This window comes from Aulonocara stuartgranti (genome assembly GCF_965226115.1).
Source record: "Aulonocara stuartgranti genome assembly, chromosome: 19".
Classification (NCBI taxonomy): Eukaryota; Metazoa; Chordata; class Actinopteri; order Cichliformes; family Cichlidae; genus Aulonocara; species Aulonocara stuartgranti.
The window spans coordinates 2,568,422-2,590,224 of record NC_138955.1 but is presented as its reverse complement, the minus strand read 5'-3'; the positions used below and the strand labels follow the sequence as shown (position 1 = coordinate 2,590,224).

The following is a 21,803-nucleotide window of genomic DNA, read 5'->3' as shown; positions in this document are numbered from 1 at the left end:
TATTTCATATGCATTGCAGTGGCCCACAGAGCCAATGTTATGAAAAGTACATCCTATCCAGTTATTTCTCACCCTGTCTGCATGCTGCCCATTGATTGTAAGCGAGAGAAGGTTGAGTAAACATGGCTGCTCTTTTTGCAAGTGCAAATACTGCAGAGTTTTAATCTTTCTGCGTCAACACAATGTACAATTTGGCTCGTGGACACCGCCAATGTGCAGCTGTTTAGCAGAGAGAATGTTTATGAGTCGACGAATGGGTGTAATATGGCTGTGAAGCAGATTCAAACGGGCTTAAGTGGATTACACCTCATTTCAAGGATGCTTAAGGTAAGATTAAAACAGATATGTGGTAGGTTAAGTGAGGAAAATACAAAATCAAATAGATGGAACTGCAGTCAGCCACTTTCTCATGCGTGGCTGCTCTTTTTCTGTATGTATAGCATTGAGTTAAAAAAAAATCAGCAACAAAAATCTGAGACAAAATGCTAATTTTTCATGTAAAAAGGACTCGGCAAAGAAAGCATACGCACATTTTAAACAACAGTTTTGCTCCACTAGACCGTCACAATTCACCGTTAATGCCCTTTCTTATCTTATGCTACAAATCCCCAGAGCTGGAACATTAGAACTCTCTAATCACACACGCTGGCACACAGTGTGGGCACTCCACACAAACACAAACACACGCATACAAAGTCACACACCTCACATACAATCTGAAAAAGATAATGAATTTAATACTGCTGCTATTACAGTCAACTAATGTTTGCTAATAGCCTGCCGCCATATGGAGCGAGGGCCTCAACCATGTGGGTAATTCCTCTCTTTGGACAAGCTGTCAATATAAAGGCCCTGCGTTTATTTTGTGAATGCATGGGATAGAACGGGGGGTGGGGGGGGGGTCTTAATCCAGCTGGCTCTCTAATGATTTCTCTGTGCCCCAAATATGAGCTACATGGCTGCGAATGTGCCTACAGTTGTGTTTTATCTCAAATATCAGAGCTGAAATGTGTCCATATTGGCGCTCCAATGAGCATTTGCGCATATGTGTACAGTTTGGGTACAAGACTAGCTTTCTATGTGGTAGGGGCTAATGGAAGTGATGGTTTTAGAGAGAAGTCTTTATGACGTGCCTGATTACCCCTCACCCCCCACCATCCACCACCACAAATTCATCCCATCTCCTCCCCACATCCCTCTTGCCAGCACTGCACCCCAGTGGATAACCAAGCTTGGATTAGCAGTGACATCACACTGAAGAGATGGCTGAGCCCCAGTATGAGGAAGGGTGAGTACTTTGGTTTGTGTGTGTCAGATGGGTGTGAGTGTTATGTGTGTGTTCAAGTCTGATTAGACGGTGAGGGTGGTGGTGAGAGGGACGGGAGGATTAGAGAGCCATCTGAGAGTTGGTTAGGTGCTGACACCACTCCACCTCACCAAGGGCTCAATTTACTGAAGGATCAGAGTCATTTATGGTGGGCTGGGATTATTATCAGTTCAATAGGGCAATTTCTTTATTACAGTCACCTCTCAACCTGTGAAATATGGACACTTGTGATACATTTACAAATTCGTGTATCTTGTTTCTGGCATAATCTAGTGCTCTACTGTGCACGTAATTGTGCATTTGAAGCAGGTACTGTAACAGCTTTAATATAATAATGTTTTAATCCAGTAATAATGCCATTTTCACTGTAAGGCTTAAAACAACCCCTCCAAATGAGGGAAGGCAGGCTATGTTTGAGTTGAGATACTCAGCAGTCCCTCTCAACTAAAGCTCTTGAAATGCACTGAGAAATCATATGCATTAGAAAATGCATATTTGCATGTTGATCCTTCAAAATGGTGCCTGGCAATGAATAGTAATCACAAACAGCTGGTTTGAACCTTTAGACTTTAACACATACTTTTCATTAGCATATGTAGTTTCAGTTTACAAGTTAGCCAGATTGAGAGTTCTTTCCATTTCTGTACATTTTAGCACACAATATTATACTTGGAAGAAAACCTGAAAACTTGAGTATGTTTTTAAATTTATGAGTAAAGCGCAAAAAGGAAAGGCTTTCAATTTTTAGACTAATTTTGACAGAAAAATAAACTGTCGTGCTAGCGTAAAGATGCAGACCCAACCCCTCTCCGTTCAGCTCTGTGAATACAAGTGATGAAAGAAGACTGATGTACATTCCTGAATGACATTGAGTGAACCAGGAAGTAGTCATAACCATGTTGCTTGGCCAACACGTCCGAGATAAAACACTGGTCGTCCTCATTTGAAACGCTCGTTTTTGTTTCCCTTTACAAAGCAAGAAACAGCAATTCAATGAGTAATGCAACTTATGAGGAAAGCGTGTCCGGTAATATCGCGAGGTTAGCCAGTCGGCGTGAATGTGGCTGCTACTTTCCGCGGGCAGGAAGGACCTAACTCAGCACACTCTCCTGCAAGTGTGCTGAAGACTATGCAAAGGTTGTACTTAGAACTAAATTAAATTTACTTAATCTCTACCCAACATCGTTTTAGACGTAGATCAAAGTTTTATTTATACCCCGAAGGGTCTGAAATACATGGACGCTAACGTTAGCTCGCTAGTTAAGAGACATTTCAGTGAAAATCGTCCGTATTTCCCCTGAAAGAAACAAAATGTCCGCGGAGCACAGAGCAAGCTGGATACTGACAGGCACCGTGGTCGCTTGTGTCGCCGCTCTGTATGTGCCCTGTGTGCAGAGGACGGTCCCCGGTGGAGACTCAGGTTGGTGCTAGCAGGCTAGCTAACGCTCATTTGGTCACGTGGCTTTGTTGTGTTGCCGGGAGCCAATCATATTGCACCTTGTTGATGAAACCGCTGCAGCTTGACTGGTGCTGTCCATGGTGCTGCAAGTGCAGGTAAAGCGACGTTTGTCGACGTGACAACGTAAACAAACACATGCCAGACTTTGAGATACACATATATAAATTGAAAGAATCATTCTTTCATTCATGTTTTTAAATCGTCCGCGGTAAATACGAAAACCTCTAAATGAGACACTAATACCTTTTTTACTTCCAGTGTTTAAGGCTGATTTTGGAATCAACGCTGACTGGTAAAGACAAAAGGCATTATTTCATAATATTCAGTCACTGTAATTAACAAATAATGCAAAAATATACACGACTATCTGTATTTATTTCTTTGTTTTCTTTCTTATTCTTTTAAAATATCTTAACGTCAATTATCTTGACGTAAGTTGGTGGTGCTGTAAAGAACAATTTCCTGTCCTATTTGGGATGATGTAGTTTAATGTAGCTTATGCTTTTCTGTTCTTTAAACTCAGCTGCTTTTAGTTGTACTTGTACTTGTTTACTTGTAATTCTATAACATAACTTATTTGGATTTCGTTGAAGTCTGTAGAGGTATAACAGTTCTCCAAAGTCACAGTTTGGTTCACAACTATTTTTATTAAGAGTGAATGAAAAGGAAACATTTTAATGACTTAAATGTGATTCAGTCGTTACTATAAAAATATGCTTTGACCCAATGTTACCTGCTACACATACGTACAATGGTACTGTAATATAAAATTGCAATTTAAAAAAAAAAAAAAGATCAAATAATTGCATATTATGTTTTTCAGAACTGTTAACATTTTCATTTTATTTTGTGACATATTAATTAATTAATTTTTTAACAACGGATGCTCTTCCTGATACAATCCCAAAAGGTATTTGTGTCTCTCGCCAGACCAAACCAGCAACCTTTTGTTTGCTAGATGTTTTTGCAAACCATGTTTGACTCACACCTAATTGCACTTTTCCTCCACATTTTATGCATTTTTTCATTTTTCTGACTGTTGGGTAACACAGACACCATAATTGCTGACAAAGCACTGTTGACAGCCACTCACTACAAATAATTGTCCTTGTTTATTTAAATTCAATATTTTGTGTGCATGCATAAACCTAATTTACATTTAACACGGCTTACTGTGGACTTGAATGTATTCCACTCAGTACCTTCCGATGTGTTTTCCCAACATTCTTGTAATGCAGTTTATGAAGGAGTGCCTTGAACAATTACAAACAGTGTTTAGAAGTGATACCAAGGTTACAAACTTGTAAATTATGGACTTGAGGGCATGAAGGCTCTGCTTGTTAGGTTTTTACTGCTTTGGCGTGCGAGCTGCAGAAGGGAATGCATTTTTGCAGAATGAAAGCATAAGAAAAGCTCGGCCAGATATAAGCGAGGAGAGATGAAGCGAGAGCGGGCAATTGGAGTGCTGAGTAGCCCTGCTGGTTGTGCTGCTGTCTAACGAACAGGGCCTTTGAAAAAATGGCCAGCCCCTTCTCCACAGTGTTTAGGGACGGTGCAGGATGCCCGCTCTGATAGTGCCAGCTGAACACCCTTCCGAATTCTCCAGGTCTCCGTCTCTGTGTCCTAATCTCTTTAGGTGTGATGTGCCCTGGAGAGGCTTGAGCGCAGCCCCGCGGGTACGCTGTTGTCTAGGAATGTGGAGTGTGGAAATGATGGGGATTATGGGAAGACTGGTGTGGGTGCCCATGCTCCACAATCACAAAGACTCTTGGCACCCATGCTGCTACCCCGTTGAGTCAATATTTTCCCTTTTTAGTATTGGGGCTGCAGAACTGCATCTCTGTTGCACTGAGATGGATGTTTTGGCTTGGTATTAGTTTGAGTTTCAGTGTTGAATGGTGTAAAAGTGTGCCACTTCTAAGGGGAAAATGAGTGAAATTGAGAAGCCGATGAAGGATGAGAAAGTGTGATGTTAAATGATGGCAGGTAGCTGGCGGCTCATGCCAGGTGAAATGGAGCTGTGGAAACATTTAAGCTGTGCAGGTGGAGGAGTTCTGACTTCATGGTCCATTAGACTGATAAGAGTTAGGGCTCCTCATGTGGCAGAAATTTAGGCATCGTAATTCACTGTATCAGCAAGGTTGCAAAATATGAGAGGAAACCAGTGCCATCTGAAATCCAGCCCTTCTGTTTTGTAAAGGTTGTTACTGCATCCCTGCTCATGTCCCTACTGTGCAGATGTTTGTTTGTTTGTTTTTAAATATATGTAACAGCACCAACAGCTGCTCAGATTGAAACAGCTGTATTCTTTTCTTCTTTCTTACGTGCTATATGTTCGAAAACCAGTGAACACAGGAGAGCAATATAAATTAATTTACCTTAATGTGATTTAATGGAGTCGCGTGTAGTGTCTTACGGATTCGACATAGCTTGTAAAAGTGATAGAGTCTGCAAGAAACAAGGCCAGCGTTTCATTGGATGTGTTTGACGGAGGAAGGGACTACCCGTCTGGTACCAGTAGAGGGGGCTGTCCTGAACCTAAACATTTATCAATGTCATTTAATCTGAACCAAATTTCAATTTTCATGAGTGGGAGATGCAAACATTGGGTGAGAAATCAGTATAATTTGAAATGCTCTGGGTGTATTCTGGCACAAATGGGTTTGTGCCCAGATACATTAAAGCTCCCTCAAAAAGCTTTTAGGGGTTTTCTTTTCACTTTGTGCTGCGCCTCACACAGAGCTTGTCAAAAAATTGTGCAGCCGGCTTTTATTTTTACAGCTTACTTCATTCTGTGACTGTCACCGGCGTAGCCTTTCTGTTTGTGCCCAACGGACTAAACGAGACATTGAGACATTAGGAGTGTGGGAGCAGGAGAGAGGCACGTAGAGCAGCAGAAGAAAGGACCCTAATGCATGGGGAGGATGGGACTGGAAGCATTATTCTCAGATCTGCATATGTGTGTCTTTGTGTGACAAGGCATTGGAGGGGGAGTCTAATGGTTTGTGTGTATGTGCGTGTGTTTATATCTGTGTGTATGTGCCGGAGAAGGGAGGGAGGCATCGGGGGAGAAGTGAAAGATGAAGAGAATGAGCGTGCCGCTTAGGAAATGTCACACTGGGAAGATTTGCAGGTTTTGATCCTGGCAAATTAATGCAAAACCCCAGTGCAAGTATTTGATTTGGGAAAACTTTGGGAGCAGACTTGTCTCTTAATAATAATTATTGGGTTTACATTAATTTCCTCCCCTATTCTCTTCCACAGGAGAGCTGATCACCACTGCTTGTGAGCTGGGGGTAAGTATTAGCTGTATTGTTTAATCAATTCACTCATTAACTCTTATAAGCATTAAGGAAGTTTAATTAAGCATGGGCAGAAAGCAGATTAATTTACTTTCAGTCCACAGGTTTTTCCCCTTCTTTTCTATACACTTATTTTACTAAGTTGCAAGTAGAGAATGCTATAATTTGCAACCCGTTTTTCAAATCCAATTAAAGTCAATGGTAAGGCGATGGCTTTTGTAGGCTTTGCCTTATGTACGGTATAAGGCTTATTATATCCACCCCTCTTTTTTGTGTGTGTGTGTAAGCCGCGAAGAATGAACTAAATCGGGTTAACAGTTATAATAAGTTTTATTATTTAATAAAGTTTATTACGCCGCTGTGATCCTTTTAGGGAGGCTGTGTCGGTGTCACTATGCCAGTAATCCTGCCGTTAGTGCTGCAGTCCGTGTGGCCTGCCTGTCTGCCTTTCAGGCCTCCCCAGGGCCTTGCAGGCCATCTCTGGGACCCAGGCTGCTGGCCCCCCTCTTCTGATCCCCAGAGCTTGAGAGTTCTCCTTCTCTTTGCTCCCTGTGGCCTTTATCGCTCAGCTGTCCTTTAGCTGCATGTCTGTACACTGCTGTCAGCCCACACAGTCCTTCCTCATGCTCTTAATCGCTCTTCATTTTGGTGACGTTACCCACCTGCGTGATGCTACCATTTAGTTCACCACTCTCGCTGCTGGAGCTTTTCTCTTTCTCTCATATTTACAGCCTCGCTTTTTGCTCATCGAGTTATTGCGACGCGCCTTTTCCATTTCCAGCTCCTCACTCAAATTTTAGCAAAGCTGTTTGCATGTCTGCAAAAAGATCCTTTGCCGTGTTCGAGGTAACTGGTGAGTCAGTCACACTCTCACCTTTCGGCTTTCTGTTCATTCGAAGAGCTGCCCCTTCTCACTGCCTGCATGCTTTGTGTTATCTGTGCCAGGGAATGAGTCTGTGTTTAATGACTGAGTCCTTATCTGGGTGGAAGAGACTTAGTGGCTAATTGCTGCGATTGCCAAGATCTCCCAGGCGAAAATGACTACGGCTCTGCGGTGGTTTGGGGGTTGAGGCTGGCGAGCACCACGTGTTATACCACGGGCTCTAGGGAGCTGCACTGTCCTTGGGAAGAGGCCCGCAGCAAAGAAGTGAGAAAAGGGGAAAAGAAAGGGAGTGTAGGGCTCTCGTATGACAGCACAGTCAGAGTAAAGCCAAGCAGGATGTTTCTGACTCCTCACAAAATTCACGTGTGCTTACCTGCTGAGGATAAAATGTTGATACAGCAATATATTAAATCCCTTTCTTGTGCGATAGAATTACAGATATGGTACACTGTTGTTAAAAATCAGAGTTTTTAAAAGTAAATTTTGTAGGGACTCTCCACACAGTCCCGATGTACCGGAGTCACTACCAGCGCTTATCACATAATTAAGGGAAAACAGAAGCTGAAGAAGAAGAAATTTAAAAGGGGAAAAGAGAGCTGAAAAACTAAACAGTTTCATTACTGAAATGGAGTAAAAGTAATTCATAGTGATGCACACTGGCACTACATTGCAGGGAATAAATACATTTTTTCTTCTATTTGTCTTCTGTTTTTTAAAGTTGCACAGTTAAGGTGCATATATCATTGATTATTGTCTCTTAATGTATAAGGTATTGTGGTACAATCATCATCGTGGTAAACCTATTGTGATAGCATCACATTGTGAGCTATTTTTACACATACTGCAGCTCTTTTTCTAAACATCAGTGGTTTGCCTGCCAGATCTCTGGGATTGTGCCAGTGTGTGAATAGCAGATCACTGAATTTAACAGTAGTGAGCAGAATCACGTGTTTTTGCCCCTTACTCACTTTATCAAAGCTGCTTCCCTTCCGAAACCAAATGGAGTATTTCCTCTAGTATAGCAGTAAGAACGCATCTCCAGCTACATGCAGCATGTAAGAAAGGAGCACCTGATAAAAAGTTCACGTGTGAAATGGCCCTTGTCTTTGTTTTTGTGTCTTTAGGTGGCCCATCCTCCAGGATACCCACTCTTCACTCTACTGGCTCACATGGCTATGCGTCTGCTGCCCTCACTCTCTCCAGCCCACAGCGTTAACCTGATGAGTAGCCTCCTGGGGGCTGCAGCTTGTGGTGGCTTCTGCATTACTGTCTGCAGGTAGGCATATGAAAAATGTGTTTCCCAATTCCAGAATTTCTTGATGCATTATGTTCTGTTCTGGGATTTTAGTTATTGTATAAAAAATTACATTGGTGCACTCTGCAATCGAGTAGGTATCAGTAACTGAAGTACTAAATTCTCAAACAGAACTTTAAGGAAGGCACAAAGAGCCTCCCTCCTTCAGCAGAGGAGCCTTCTGGTGACTAACTCACATCAAGGGAAGTAACAATAATAAGAAGACATTTTTGAGTGGCGGCAGTCTTTAAACATTCCCCTACTGACTTTTTGCATCGTGAAGCTGTCTGGAACAGAAAGTGGTATTTTTGGGCCCTGACTGACAGGCAGTGGTCTCCCTGATCCTCTGTTCAGTATTCAGAAGCAGAACCCAGTCGCCGTCCTCCCTCCCAGCACCTTACCCTCCCTGTTTACCTATCAGCCACCCGTTGTGAGAATGCGTGTATGTGTATGTATATCCCAATTATTGTGCCCTCCACCCCCCCAAACCTGACATCCCTGTTCTTCTGCCCCCCCCCCACTGCCCAGCATGCTCCCAATCCTGACATGGCACGATTTCTAATCTCTCCCCTTCTTGCCTCCTGGGTCTGAGAGGAACAGGATCACTCTCTGCGCTCCTCCCTCTCCCCTCTCGTCAACTACCTCTCCCCTCGCTCAGTCATAAACACAGTTTACGGTCCCCGCATTGCCATCTACCCACCCTGCAGCTTCGCCTGCTGCTGACCGTATCATGTAAGGAGTATTTTACCCCTTCCTGCTTTGTCTGTGTGTTTATCTTGCATGGTTAACCAGACTGCCTTACATCACACTTTTTGCTGATTTTAGTCATTTTCCACACTGCATTTTGGTGGCAGCTTAGTGTCAACATTTGACCTTTTTGTCCCTCTTTGTGCATACTGGGCTGTTTCCAATCATGTCATATATTTCTAAGTTACTATTTCCAGAATAGAAATTGTTGAATATGATGTAATTTCTTCTTGCTGCACACCTTGGCAGGCTGTGAGGACTCTGTGATAGCAGGAGGACAGCAAGTGAAAATGAAATTGTGTGTGTTATAAAGTGCGCAGTGCTGGGCCGGCTTCCTGTGTGCTTGGCCAGTGTGTGCGATGTGGCAGGAGGTCTGGAGAAGGTCAGGGTACAGGGTCATCCCTGCTGAAGTAGGGCAGGGACTGGAGAGGGAGAGCTACCCAGGGGACTGGCCTTAAGCCCAGACTGCATCAGTCTTAGACCCTGCCCTGTCTTACTGTCTCTGAGAGCTTTCACCAGTGTTCCCAGGACAAGGCAAAAAGGACAAAACAATAAAAAGAGGGTTAAAAAAAGGGGGGGGGGGGTGTTAAAACACTGCACTTCTTCGTCATGCTTTAACTGGACATCCTTATTGCTTCCCTGGTATTCAGGCTTTTGATTGGACTCCGTTCTTGGCCAGACATTTACAGTTATTTTGAGGGCCGAAAATATCCATGCTGTCTGCTGATATTTGGCTCCTATTTTGCATGTTAACCGTAGCCCCAGTTTATAATCTCGGGGGATTTAGATCCAGTTGTGGATTATGGTCAAGTAAAAAGTCATTAAAAGGCTCTGCAACCCCCCTTACCCACAACCGCCAGCTAGGGTTGATGAGTGGTGAGGACTTCATCCAGAGCGCACAGTTACACCATATAAGCTCTTAAGTGTGAATGTATAATCTACGCTTCCAGTTTAGAGAAATAAGCATAAAAGGTTTTAGTCATTATCTGTTCAGGGCCTAGACTGGGATGAGCTATGAGGCTGTGGATCAGTTGGCACACTCAGGTTACTGGGGGGTTACTGGAGAGGGCAAAAGATGAGAGAACTGGGCGAGGGTTCCCGGATGGTCGAGACCTGCTTCTTGGTTCTGGCGTGCAGGGCATTTGTGTGATTTAACCCTGTCAACAATACTGGCATAAATGCCACGGCCATGCAGAGACCCTCTGTTCAGGCCTTTCCCTCAGATGAAATGCCAAAACTGACCAGCCGTTCATACCTGCTCTGCCCTTGTAGTGAGTGTGCTGTGTCCCAACATAATTAATTTCTTAAATGTCATTTGTTGTTTTTGTCCCTTTGTTGGCCCTCCTAAACAGTTTTTTTTGTAACTACTTCTCATTTTTTTGCTTTTCATTTGCTGGGAAATAGGCCGACCTCACCCTCCCAAACAAATTATTGCTTTGTGAAATTATGTTCAGATGGCAAAATATTTTGAAGTTAATACGGGTACTCGAAGTCAGTTTCTCTCAAATAATAAATGGTAAGACCTTGAAATTCATCTGGAATATACCCAACATTGTGAGCCTTTGATGTATCAATTTAAATTAGTCGGCCAGATTGCCGTGTTTAATGTGGGGGAATGTAAGTTGATAGGCTTGGAAGCCACTTCTCTCTCTTGCATAAGTTTAAATGTAGCTTAAATTTAGCTTCCCTTTGATTTGTCAATTACAGTTTTCTTTGCTTGATCATATAGTTTGATGGCCGAATTGCATGTCTTGTTATGTTTTCACACCACGGCCTGACAAGCCTTTGAGGATGGTGGACGTAATGATAATTACTATCGATTGCACTTGGAGGTTCACAGAGAGAAACATTTGGCTGGTGGAATGCTAAAGGCCTCAGCTGTGAGTCTCTGGAGGAATGCGTAGCGGGATAATCCAGACAGCTCTGTATTTTGTGCTCTCTCGTTTCATAGTTTATCTGCTAAAGCTGCTCTGAATCTCTGCTACCTGAGAGGAATCTCTCTCCATTCCCCAGCTTATCCCGAGACACCGCGAGCAGACACGTTAGCGAGCTGACAGCCATCACAGCAGAAAAACCCCCCCAACTTCGCCCCGCTCAGTCATCAGCACTTTTCGGTTTGATCACATGATTACATAACAGGCCCGTTGAAGCACACCAAACGTGTCTGGCCTCCCTCTTTCCCCGGCGGCCCTCGAGAGAAAAACCGCACACCTGCGAAAGGCTCCCCTGCCAAGAGCTAGCCCATGTGGCACAGCTGACACCTCAGTGGACGGGAGGGTGGGCGTGGTGCCATCCCCTGCCGCATGCTGCATCCCCAGCTCCTTATAAGGACCTCCACCATATGGTCCCGATGGTGCTTTCTCTCCTTGCTCAGGTGGGTTGTTTTTCCAAAGGGGTGGGGTTGTGTGTGTCTTGTTGAGGTCGTGTCAGGAGCGACGTGTGGGGGAATTGTTTTTAGCAACCACTGATGTGGGTTTGTATCCAAAAAACAGCTGAACAGAGTTGTTTTATTGGGTAATGCTCTCACCTCTTCCTGTAGGTGGCAAGGATGCCCCTCCCTCTCACGTCTGCTACTCTTGGATAAAATCTTCAGCCCAAGTATCCATAGAGAATACACCCATTACTGTTATTTTTTGAAATTTATTTATGAAAATGCAGAAGACAATTTTAAGTTTGTCTGTTTAAAAGGCCTCAATCGCTGGACCTTTTGTTCCTATTCTGCAGTATCTCATCCGTCACATTGTAGTCCAACAGACCTCCTTTACTCCCACCCTCCTCAGCATGACCAATGGTTCCCCCAGGACTCATCCTCTAATACAGTTAAACAGATGTCTAATGAAGATGTTATTTCCTCATTACTGGCTACGGGATGGGGATAGAGCGGAGGAGGGAGGAGGGCTAGATAGACAGCAGAATACAGTACCAGTTTAATATTCCTTTTGCCCGTGGGCCCGAGATTGTGTCTGCTTCGGACGTCAATATTACATTCCTCACCCACCACAGGCAGTCTTAATAAGGCACCAGGCACAGAGACGGATCAGACTCGGCAATTACAATTCACCCAGAATTAGTTAATGGAATCTATACAGCAACATTTATGTATCACTGGTGTGTGCCTAATGACTTTGTTGGAAAAAAGCAGCAATAAAAAATGGCATTCAGTGAATTGCATAAACACGGGATTTTTCTAAATTGTTTTTTTTTTTTTTCACCCCCCGCTTCCTGTAATTTTTGTGTGTTGGGTGGAGATTAAGATGGCATTCTGGGAGAAATTGTCATGTCAGTGGCTGCATTGTTTGAACAGAATTGTGGTGATTAATTTTACACGCACTTGTAGCGCTGGAGCGCTTTCTTGGAGGAGGGGTGTCTGAGCGGCAGAGCCAGGACCCGTGTTTACCCTCCTTTCAGCGCAGACAGCGTCTTCTTCATACACCGCACGGGGGAAGGAAAGATGGGGAAGTGCTTGGTTTGGAGACTTGATAGACTTTTTTTCCCCTCCTGAAACATACAGTGTGGACGTCAGTTAGAAATCAGATTTTCTCAGTTAGTTGTTATTGTAGTTTAAGATGAAATAATCAGGAAAAATATCATAAACAGCCGTCATTCCAGTGGTCATTCCACCAGCTAGCAAAGTTAAAATATATATGATAGGTAATTATAATCAATATTTTATCTATTAAAGGGAAGTGAAAGGGTAACTGTATGGATGTCAGTGCTGCCATATTACTAATATCAACAGTAATATCACCATATAACACGATTGTTATGTTTCTGTTTAAATAACCATATAAAATAAATATAGCATTGCATACCTAAACAATTGTGCAGCTGATAGATGATGAATTTATAAAAATCACAACAACAATTACTCTCAAGCATGAATTAAGCTCTTGACTCTACATGTAATACTGCACATTGCATATTTTTTTTTAGATTTTAAACTCCAGTGTCGTGTTTTTTGAAGTGCATCTTTTGTTGATAACCCAGAAATCTACAAATCTTTCTGCTCTCATGTGACAAAAGAACTTAACCCATATGAACTCGAAACAGCAGAAATGTATAAAATCGTAAAACAGTTCGATCGTACTGTCATGATGTAATTCCTCTGAAAGAAAATTAACATTGGGTCATTTAGTAGTACTAAATCAAAGCCAATACTTTGATTTACTGACATCCCTTAATGTTTGTGTATCAGTTGCAGATTGGCTTTGAAACTTCAAAGCAATACATCATACCCCTGTCATATAATAGCTGCTAAATAGCCTGCCTGGTGTCCCGGCCAGAGGGGAGCCCTGGGGTGTTTGCTCGGGCCAGCTGGAAACCTCAGCCTCAGCCCGAGCAAGGCCACCCCCTCTCTCTCGGGCTTTTTACCCTCTTCAGGAATGTGTGATTGTTTTCCAGCACCGCTTAACCCAAACCACCACTCGGTTAGAGAACAGTGCGTTGTTGATCCGCGATGGCACAGCTGTGGTATTGTCTGTTCCCCGGGGTGGTGTGTAACAGCGGCTCTCTTAGCCAGCTCCATTGTGAAGCTTCATTCAGTGCAGAGTGCTGGTGTAGGTTTTTTGTGTGATGCTGTTTAGCGCAGACGGCCGATGCTGGCATGTCTCTGGCCCATACTGTAGAACCGAGTGTGTAAATGAGGCAGGTTCTCATTTTGACACTTCAAAGTGATTATACTGAGCCTTTATTGTGTCCTTGAAGGGGACATTGTCTCTCGTATCATTGTCTTTTTTTTTATTTACCTTTAATCCTCCCTTTTCAGCCTGTGCTCCTCTTTCATATTATTCAAGTTGAATTATGGATAGTTTTTTTTACTTTATTTCCAAGTTTGTGTTTCGTTTCAGGCTTTAAGTATATTGGTCATTCCTTAATTACCCAAGTGATGACGCAGGCATTTTTTGGCAGGTTGGATCAGTTCAGGGTTGAATAGTCTCGTTGTCAGCCGTGTTATTCTCCTGCCACGTCCCAACCAGTCCATTGTCACTGAGCCACAACATTTCAGTACAGCGGCAGCATCCTGCACAGCACTGAGTCGTGATAACAGGGAACACGGCCACACTGGTGTCAAAATGTGTCCTGCTTTATCCGAGCGCCCTGGGAGCAGCCAGCCTGGAGAATGAGCTGTGGAGAGGCTGACTGGGACCCAGGTGGTCCCGCGCAGACAGACAGGTCATTTACAGGCTGCACTGTACACACATCACTGGCTTCTTACTGACTGACAAGCTCTAACAGAGAGATTTGTCAGGCACTCAGGGAGAATAAAGAAGTTCAGGAACAGAAGTGTGTGCCTGTGTGTGTGTCTTTGAATATGTGACGAGTGCTGGCTATCAGACGAGCTTCAGAAGGAGGAACAGACTTGGTGTAATAACCCCTTCTTTGGGACCCCCATGACTGCTCTGCACCCCGTGCCACCCCCAAACCAGCCCCCCGCTAGGTGCATGAGCTGTGGGTTAATTGTCATGTGAGGAGGTAAAATAATGGGTGCGGGAGGTCTCTGCACCTCAACAAAAGTCCCCATCTGCATCCCCCCACCCCCCTCTAGAAACGCCACCCTTCTTCATTTTTCCTTCAAGTTACAACTAATTCCTGGAGCGGTGCAGCGAGGAAGTCGGTGCTATCGCTTATTAAGACCCACTCCTAGACGCCACAACCCCCCAACCCCATTAAGTGCATGCGCACACACATACGTGTGCTCATTCAGCAGGCTTGCCTTACAGAGAACACAGAAAAAAATAGTGGAGAGTAGCAGAGAGAAAACCCAAGAATAAAAGGGGAAGTAGTCAGCAAGCTAAAGTTTTTTTTTTCCACCCTTCTCTCGCTCTCCCTCTCCTTTTTTTCCTGATTTACCGCGCTTTCCTCAGAAAGCTCCATTGTTCCCCTAGCCTAAGTCTCATCAGGCCTTTTGTGGCTGACTATCACAGCGGCAGGCAGAGAGCTGGAAATGTATAAATGGTATCATGCCTTGTGATTAATGGCGGTGCTTATGAGTCAGGTCTGATAACGGGCCTGCTCTCTACTCAATTTCAGATACCGTTAATGGAATCTGTCTTCTGCGATTGTAATGTGAGAGCGCCTAATTTGCTATGGAGCTTGAAGCTGTCACCGGCAAGGGATTGTGGGGTCATAAGGGACCTGGCAGCCGTTTGGCCTGCAGCTTGTATCTGCGGTGCTGAATAGAGCAGCTCTCTGCCTGTCAGTTAGCTGATAGGCTGATGAGGACTCTAAGCCACTCCACACAATGGCGGAAAGGGCCATACTGCCTGACTTCCCTAATTGTCGAGCCTGCTCATATTTCAGAGCCAGCATGCTGGGGACTGGGTTGCCTTTTTTTCCTTTTCTCTTCTTTCCCCTCTCTCTTCTTGAACTTTTTTCTTCCTTTTTCTATATTTCATCCTACATCCCGCACACTGTCTCACCCCTTTAATGCACACTTTTCTGCACTATTTTCCTTTTCTTTCCCTTCTCCCCATCATTTGTCGCCTCACTCTCTCTCCCCCTCTGTCTCTCAGTTTAGTAAGTGGTGGGTCTTAGCGTACGACAGATTATCCCAAGTTTGCTTCAATTACCGCAGAGGAGACGGAGACAGTACAGGAGAGGAGGAAGGGGAAAACTTTTGTGCACACATTATATTTAAGAAGCTGAGGATAAAGTGCTATCTCCACCACGGTGGTTTCTGTGCCAGTCTGTTCAAGATCAACCGGCTGCTCGAGAGGGACTTCTCATGATATGTGAATTACCCCAAATCACTGAGTGTTTTTCAAGGTCTTGTCCGAGAAGCAAACTTGGGTAGAAGGAAGATTATAATGGGTCCCCAAATTAGTTATAGGGAAGTGGTGGCTTTTTTGACAACAACATTTAAAATTTGTGTGAAGCTGCTGACTTTGTTATTTTCTCTCTGTTTTTTTTTCAGTGTGTCGTTGCAGTGCAGCTTAGATAAAAAAAAAAAAATTGAAAAAAGCAGTTTAAGTTCTGCAGCCTTTAGAAATACTGTTTTTGAGGTTCATTTTAATGCAGTCGTTTTAAACAACTGAAACATCCAGATGGTTAAATTAGTACAATAGTTAATTTAGTTGACCAGATTGTAATTAACTTCTTGTCATTGTCCTCCGATGCAGTCCTTTCTAAAGAGTAAAACCCTCTTCTTCTACACTTTCAGGTTGGCAGGTCCTGGTCCTGGAGCAGTGCTGGCTGGTGGGCTGTTCGCTGTGTCCAGACTCAGCTGGCAGTGGTCCATGGTGGCAGAGGTCTTCACCCTCAATAACCTTTTTATTGGCCTTCTCTTCTTCTTGACCGCCAGCTTCCGCTGTGCTGAAAATGCCACGCAGAGGAAGAAGGTAACTCAAAACACCACACAACAGATGCAACACACAGGTTATGTTTTATTCAATGTAAACGCACAATGCTGCACTGTTTTGGTTGTCCCTGTTAGATTGCACACTGGGGGGCATTATGCTGTGGCTTGGGGCTCTGTAACCAGCACACACTGGTGCTGTATGTGTTGGTCATCATTCCTTGGGTCCTTTACCGACTGTGCTCTCAAAAGGTAAGTCACAGGGTCTCTTTAAATAAAGAGAATTATAGATGGCAAAGAAGAAATAGGCTGTGTGCAGTTTTTTGACAGAAATAAAAAGACTTCAAAAACAAGATATTTTCCTCTCATATCCTCTTAAAAGCTGCTGTTTGTGAGGTGCAGCCAATCAGAGGGAAGTTGGTTTAAAGGGAGAGGAGCTAAAATGGCTTTAAGATAGATATAAGTATGGATTGTTTTAAACTCTGAATTCTAAATATATGAAGCTGGAAATTAGCGCAACTTCAAAGTTACTGTTGGTCTAAGAAAAGAGGGGCTTTTAGGGCCAAACAAGGCTCTCCAGTCTTGTTGACACGCACACGTTCCATTTTACTTTCTTGCTCACGGTTTGGACAACATGAATTTAAGAACATCTTATCCTTGTATTTAAACAGGAGCTGTCTTTGCGTGGCCTTGTATCTCTGGGATTCTGTTTCCTCGCTGGCTTCCTGCCGTACATCTACCTGCCGATTTCATCCTACCTCAACACAGCCCACTGGAGCTGGGGTGACCAGACCACCCTGTCGGGTCTGTTGACCCACCTGCTGCGAGCTGAATATGGCACATTCTGTCTGGTAAGTGTTGCTTGCCTCGCTGCATTTAAACAGACCCTGACCCTGTTGGCTTAGCTTACATTGATTTTTGTTTTGCAGGCAAAGACAGAAAGCTCGGTTAACCTGACCACAATGCTGCAGTAAGTAAACAGTCTTTCTGCTGTTTGCACGTGAAACTTCCTGGTCTGAATATCGTAAACGGCACAACAAGATGGTCATTTAATGCGTATAATGACCATCAGCTAAACTCACATCATCGTTTCCCAGAACAAAGTAACATCACTGAATTTCTAGTTTTTGTGGCCAAAGCAGCACATTTAGTCCGTCTCGCAGGAAACAGTATGTTTCTCATCCATAAACTGCCCAGCATGTTTGATTTGAGTATTTCATTTCTATTTAGACAGTAGGATCTAGGATGGAGAAGGGAGGAAAGTAGGTCGATTTGATCTGAGGCACAGTGAGGGCACGTTTGGGACTAGAGATGGAAGACCCAACTGCTCTTTGCGATGGTTCTGGTGATTTACACAGGTTTAGCCACATACACACGCACACCAAGCCATTATAAGGGCCCACAGTCATTTCTGCAGCCCATCTCTTCCCTTACTTTCCCCAGCAGCTTTTGTTCTTCCCATTCCACTCTCTCCCATCAAAGCAGAACTGAACCTGCTTAGAGGGCCAAATCACTGTGTTCTCTTTCTCCAGCAGTTTGAAATGATCACTCAGCTCTGGTGTTTAAGCGTGACAAGCTGTGATGACAGACACTGCAATAGAGCTTGAGAAATTGTATTTTTCCACTCTAGCACCTCCCCACCCCCTCCACCCCATTCCCTCCCTTGCTTCCCTCTGCTACCACAACCACAGTCATCCCATTCCTGGTATCTTTCTCCAGCTGACGGGATGGGGTGCGTGTGCGTCTTAAGACCCCCCACTACCAGCCCCCCCTCTGCCAAGCACCCACCCCTTTCCATCACCCCTGCTGCTTGATGGACAAGCACACCTTCAAGATGGGGAAGAGAGGCGAACATGACAGGCATGTCGCACTGGAGACGTAAACCCACTGGAATAACTGACACGCACACACACACACGAACACACGCTCATGAGCACATTCACACATAGTGTACATTGGGAGATATAGAGACTCAATAAGCTGTCAAATAGAGATGGGTATTAAGGAAGAGGCAGGAAACTATCTCTCCGCTCTGAGCAAGCGCTGTGTGACTGACAGGCGCTGTGAGGAGAGGATGGGGCTGTGGGGGGTGGATGACACAGTCATTCGTATCTGTCAATCCGATTGAAAGGAGGAGTGCACAGTCCAAGGAGTTTGTTTTGATAGGGGATGAAGGGCATTTAATAATTGGTGTCCTTGAGTTCAGTAGCAGGGAGGCTACTTGAGCTTGTCTTCGGTGTCCGTCATGTCTCTGTGTGTGTTTGTGTGTGCAGGGCTCAGTTGGACCACTCCCTGGCAGAACTTTCACTTCCTGTCTTGGTACTGGCAGGAATGGGCTTTGCGCTCTCCTCATTGGACAGGTAAGGATGAGTTGGATGCCAGCGTGCAACACACCAAACTCTGTCACGCACATCTCAGCACCCACTTCAACTACAAAAATCTAATCCCCTGGAGTAAAAGACGGGGAACAAAACCACTGACAAAATGCTGATCTTAGAAAAAAAGAATACAAAACAACACTGAGGCACCTAACTGTCAAACTGTCACCACGCTCCACATTCAGATCAAGAGGATTTGATGTGTATTTTGGATTTTCAAAATCATGTTTGTGTGTACAAGTAAATCACTGCCTGTATGCATCTATATGTGGCAGCGTGATCCTGTAATTCATTACAGGAGAGCCTTTGCTGGGATCTGTTGGGTGGAGCTGATAAAGCCCCAGTAATGCCCCAAAGCCCCGCAGGGCACAAGCTATTCCCCTTCTCCCGAGGTGCACTTCAATAAACTTGGCTACATACACAGACAGATGATGAAGAAGAGGAAGGTCGTCTAATAGATTGCCCAAAGGAAACCCGGCAAATGCTTATTTGCCCCATGTTAAAGTGTAAGGTTATAAATATGATTTCATTTGCTTTTTAGCTATGGTGCTTGTAAGTAAGGAAAACGTAAATCAAGAAAAGCTTGAGTGATTATAAGTGTCCGGCTGACGGAGATCAGCAAATCAGTTTGTTGGCAGGAAACCTGAAAGCTTGTCTCTTCAGGTTCGGACGATGGCTTATTTTTTTGCCACGAGGGGAAATTTTTTCTTTTTGGTGTATAAGAACGTTTTACAGCTGTACTGTAATGAGTTTGTGATTCAGCGGTTGGCACCGGCTCATTATGACTCACTCTTTATTAGAAAATCAATCATGCACCTCTTAGCTTGCTGGCAGATACGTTTTCTCTCAGGCTTGTGATCCCCGTCCGTGCATTAATATTCTTACAGACTTATTCAAAACAAATATATTTTTACAGAGTAAATAGACAAAGTGATACATTAGACTAAAAATATGGAAATGGCAGACTGTGCATGCAGAAAAAAAAGGAAAGCTGGTTAAATATTTGTGCGCTGAATAACCCGAGGTGTCCCGTCCTAGGAGGTGTCGCTCAGTGTCCTGGCTGTTAACTGTCATGCTGGTGGTCTACTCGCTGTTTTTTGCATGGAGAGCCAACCTGGACATTAGCAGACCCTTACTGCTCGGAGTGGTGAGCTATAAGACTTTTATGTTCTCAGACATCTTTTCTCATATCATAGCTGAAGCATCACACCTTGTGCTCAGCATTGAATTACAAGTTTGTCTCAGTTTTCAATATTCTGAAATAAAACCACAGTGACAGCAGCGTACTGTATGTTGATGCTGATCCTGGTCCAACGGTAAAGCAAACCCAGAAAAAAACAAAGCAAAGCAAAAAAAACTACAGAAAACACTTATTTGCCTCTGTGTGTGTGTGTGTGTGTGTGTGTGTGTGGTATACACTTGCATGGTCACTTCCTGCAGGTTGAGCGTTTCTGGCTCCAGAGCGATGCTGCAGTGTGTGTGCTGGCAGGCCTCGGCTTGAGCTGGACTCTAGCTGGGCTGGAGAGGAGGCTGGGCTATGGGGGGTTGTGGAAGACCACAGGCTGGGTCTTCACTGCAGCTCTGCTGGCACATATGGTGCACACCAATCACAGGTGACTATTGCACACGCTAACAGTAACAAGCTTGCTGTTGTTTGGTGTGATGAAAATCTGCAGTGCTGTCGATACACAGTCAGGAATTACTGTGGTGTGCAACAGTGGTTTTCATTGCACAAGTCTAAAATGGTAGATTTCAAGCAACGAGTTTAAAATGCTGACTTTAAATTTGAAGATTTGTTGTGTTGTTGCAGTTAGACTCATTTTGGCCCCGGCCTCAGAATTGCACTGCATGTGAATGAAGACACTACCAAAGGAACGCAAAGGCAGCACTTTAAATGTATTCTCATTGTTTAATTTAAAAATCCAGCGCTCCGAACTTTAACTCCTTACAAAATCCTTACAGTTCCATTTCCACTGTTGTATATTTGCAGTAAAAGGGCTGAGTTAGGGCTTTGTAACGTCTGAATTTGGAGACAATTAGAAAACTAATTCTTAACAGCAAAGATTTTGATCACAGTGGACATAATTATTGTAGCTGCATTGTTTTTTTCTTCTACAGGCTATTAGTGATTTCAGGCTCTAATAGTGTTTTTGTGTCCGACTGCTCGAGTCTTACGGTTTCTTTTCAGATACTCTGCAATCCATGTATCTGTCAATTTAATGTTTTTACATTATTCATGTTGCAGTAACTACACTGAACCCAAATGCATATGAAGAATGAAGTTAAATACTTCTGCTTTGTAAACTTTAAATGATGTAAAAACTCCCCTCTTCTAGCTCCTTCTAAAATCCCCATGCACAGTTTTTCCTGAGTCAACCTGATTTGTTTCTCTTTTGCTTCTCTGCGCTTCATACTGCAGGTCTGAACTCCACATGTCAGGTTTTTCTCTGCTCACCCCATGGTAGGGGCTAAAGAGAGGCACGGTTAGCACATAGATTCTACTCTCAGAGCTCAGTCTGAGATGTTAGCTGTCCGAGAAGGCAGATTACACCAGCGTAGCGCTGGGGAGTGCCAGACAGCCATCACTGAGCGGCTTTGATCAAGGGGAGAGCATGGCCTGTGCTGTCAGACCCATCACACCTGTCTCCCCACGATTAGATAGGCAGCTAGAGTGAGGGGAAGGGGCGGGGGCACTGACAACTTACCCTCAGAGCACCTTGAAAGCGTACCTACAGACACTCACATATACACTGCTGCACACATCTCACACACACTTCTGAGCAGGGGTAAAGATGTGTTTAACCATTTTTAAAATGGGAGAAAATGCAACTTCTGTTTTGATGCTAGTGTAGAGTAATTGCTTGCATATGTGCTGATGATCTTAGGGAGTGTGATCAGAGTGGGAACACTGTGGTGGAGAGGTTCGGCAGGGAGCTTCTGGCCTCCTTCTCCAAAGACTCAATCATCCTGACCAGAGGAGATCTGCCTGGAAATTCTCTGCGATACCTGCACTACTGCCAGGGCGTACGGCCTGATGTACGCCTGGTTGATCAGGAGGTCAGGAGGTTTTCCCTGTTCCCTGTATTGAAAAGATTTTTCCTTCATAATATAAGACAAAA

At 44.0% G+C, this 21,803-nt stretch overlaps 1 protein-coding gene across 11 annotated transcripts in view; it reads left to right on the top strand.

The window, feature by feature from the left end:
• Nucleotides 1-2,216: 2,216 nt before the first annotated feature.
• tmem260 (transmembrane protein 260) overlaps nucleotides 2,217-21,803 on the top strand; it is a 70,686-nt gene continuing 51,099 nt past the window's right edge. For 9 of the 11 annotated variants that reach the window (XR_014273290.1, XR_014273291.1, XR_014273292.1 and 6 more), the window contains exons 1-12: nucleotides 2,217-2,464; nucleotides 2,632-2,747; nucleotides 6,051-6,082; nucleotides 8,096-8,247; nucleotides 16,172-16,349; nucleotides 16,445-16,558; nucleotides 16,978-17,157; nucleotides 17,236-17,276; nucleotides 18,580-18,666; nucleotides 19,723-19,831; nucleotides 20,125-20,297; nucleotides 21,570-21,741. Coding sequence is in view for 3 of the 11 variants with exons in the window: in XM_082517036.1 (XP_082373162.1) it covers nucleotides 2,457-2,464; nucleotides 2,632-2,747; nucleotides 6,051-6,082; nucleotides 8,096-8,247; nucleotides 16,172-16,349; nucleotides 16,445-16,558; nucleotides 16,978-17,157; nucleotides 17,236-17,276; nucleotides 18,580-18,666; nucleotides 19,723-19,831; nucleotides 20,125-20,297; nucleotides 21,570-21,741 (1,362 nt within the window). In the remaining 8 variants the exon portion in view is untranslated. Of the gene's footprint in view, nucleotides 2,465-2,631; nucleotides 2,748-2,815; nucleotides 2,882-6,050; nucleotides 6,083-8,095; nucleotides 8,248-16,171; nucleotides 16,350-16,444; nucleotides 16,559-16,977; nucleotides 17,158-17,235; nucleotides 17,277-18,579; nucleotides 18,667-19,722; nucleotides 19,832-20,124; nucleotides 20,298-21,569; nucleotides 21,742-21,803 lie in introns of those variants that run through there. The other 2 variants (XM_082517037.1, XM_082517038.1) reach the window with 2 other exon arrangements.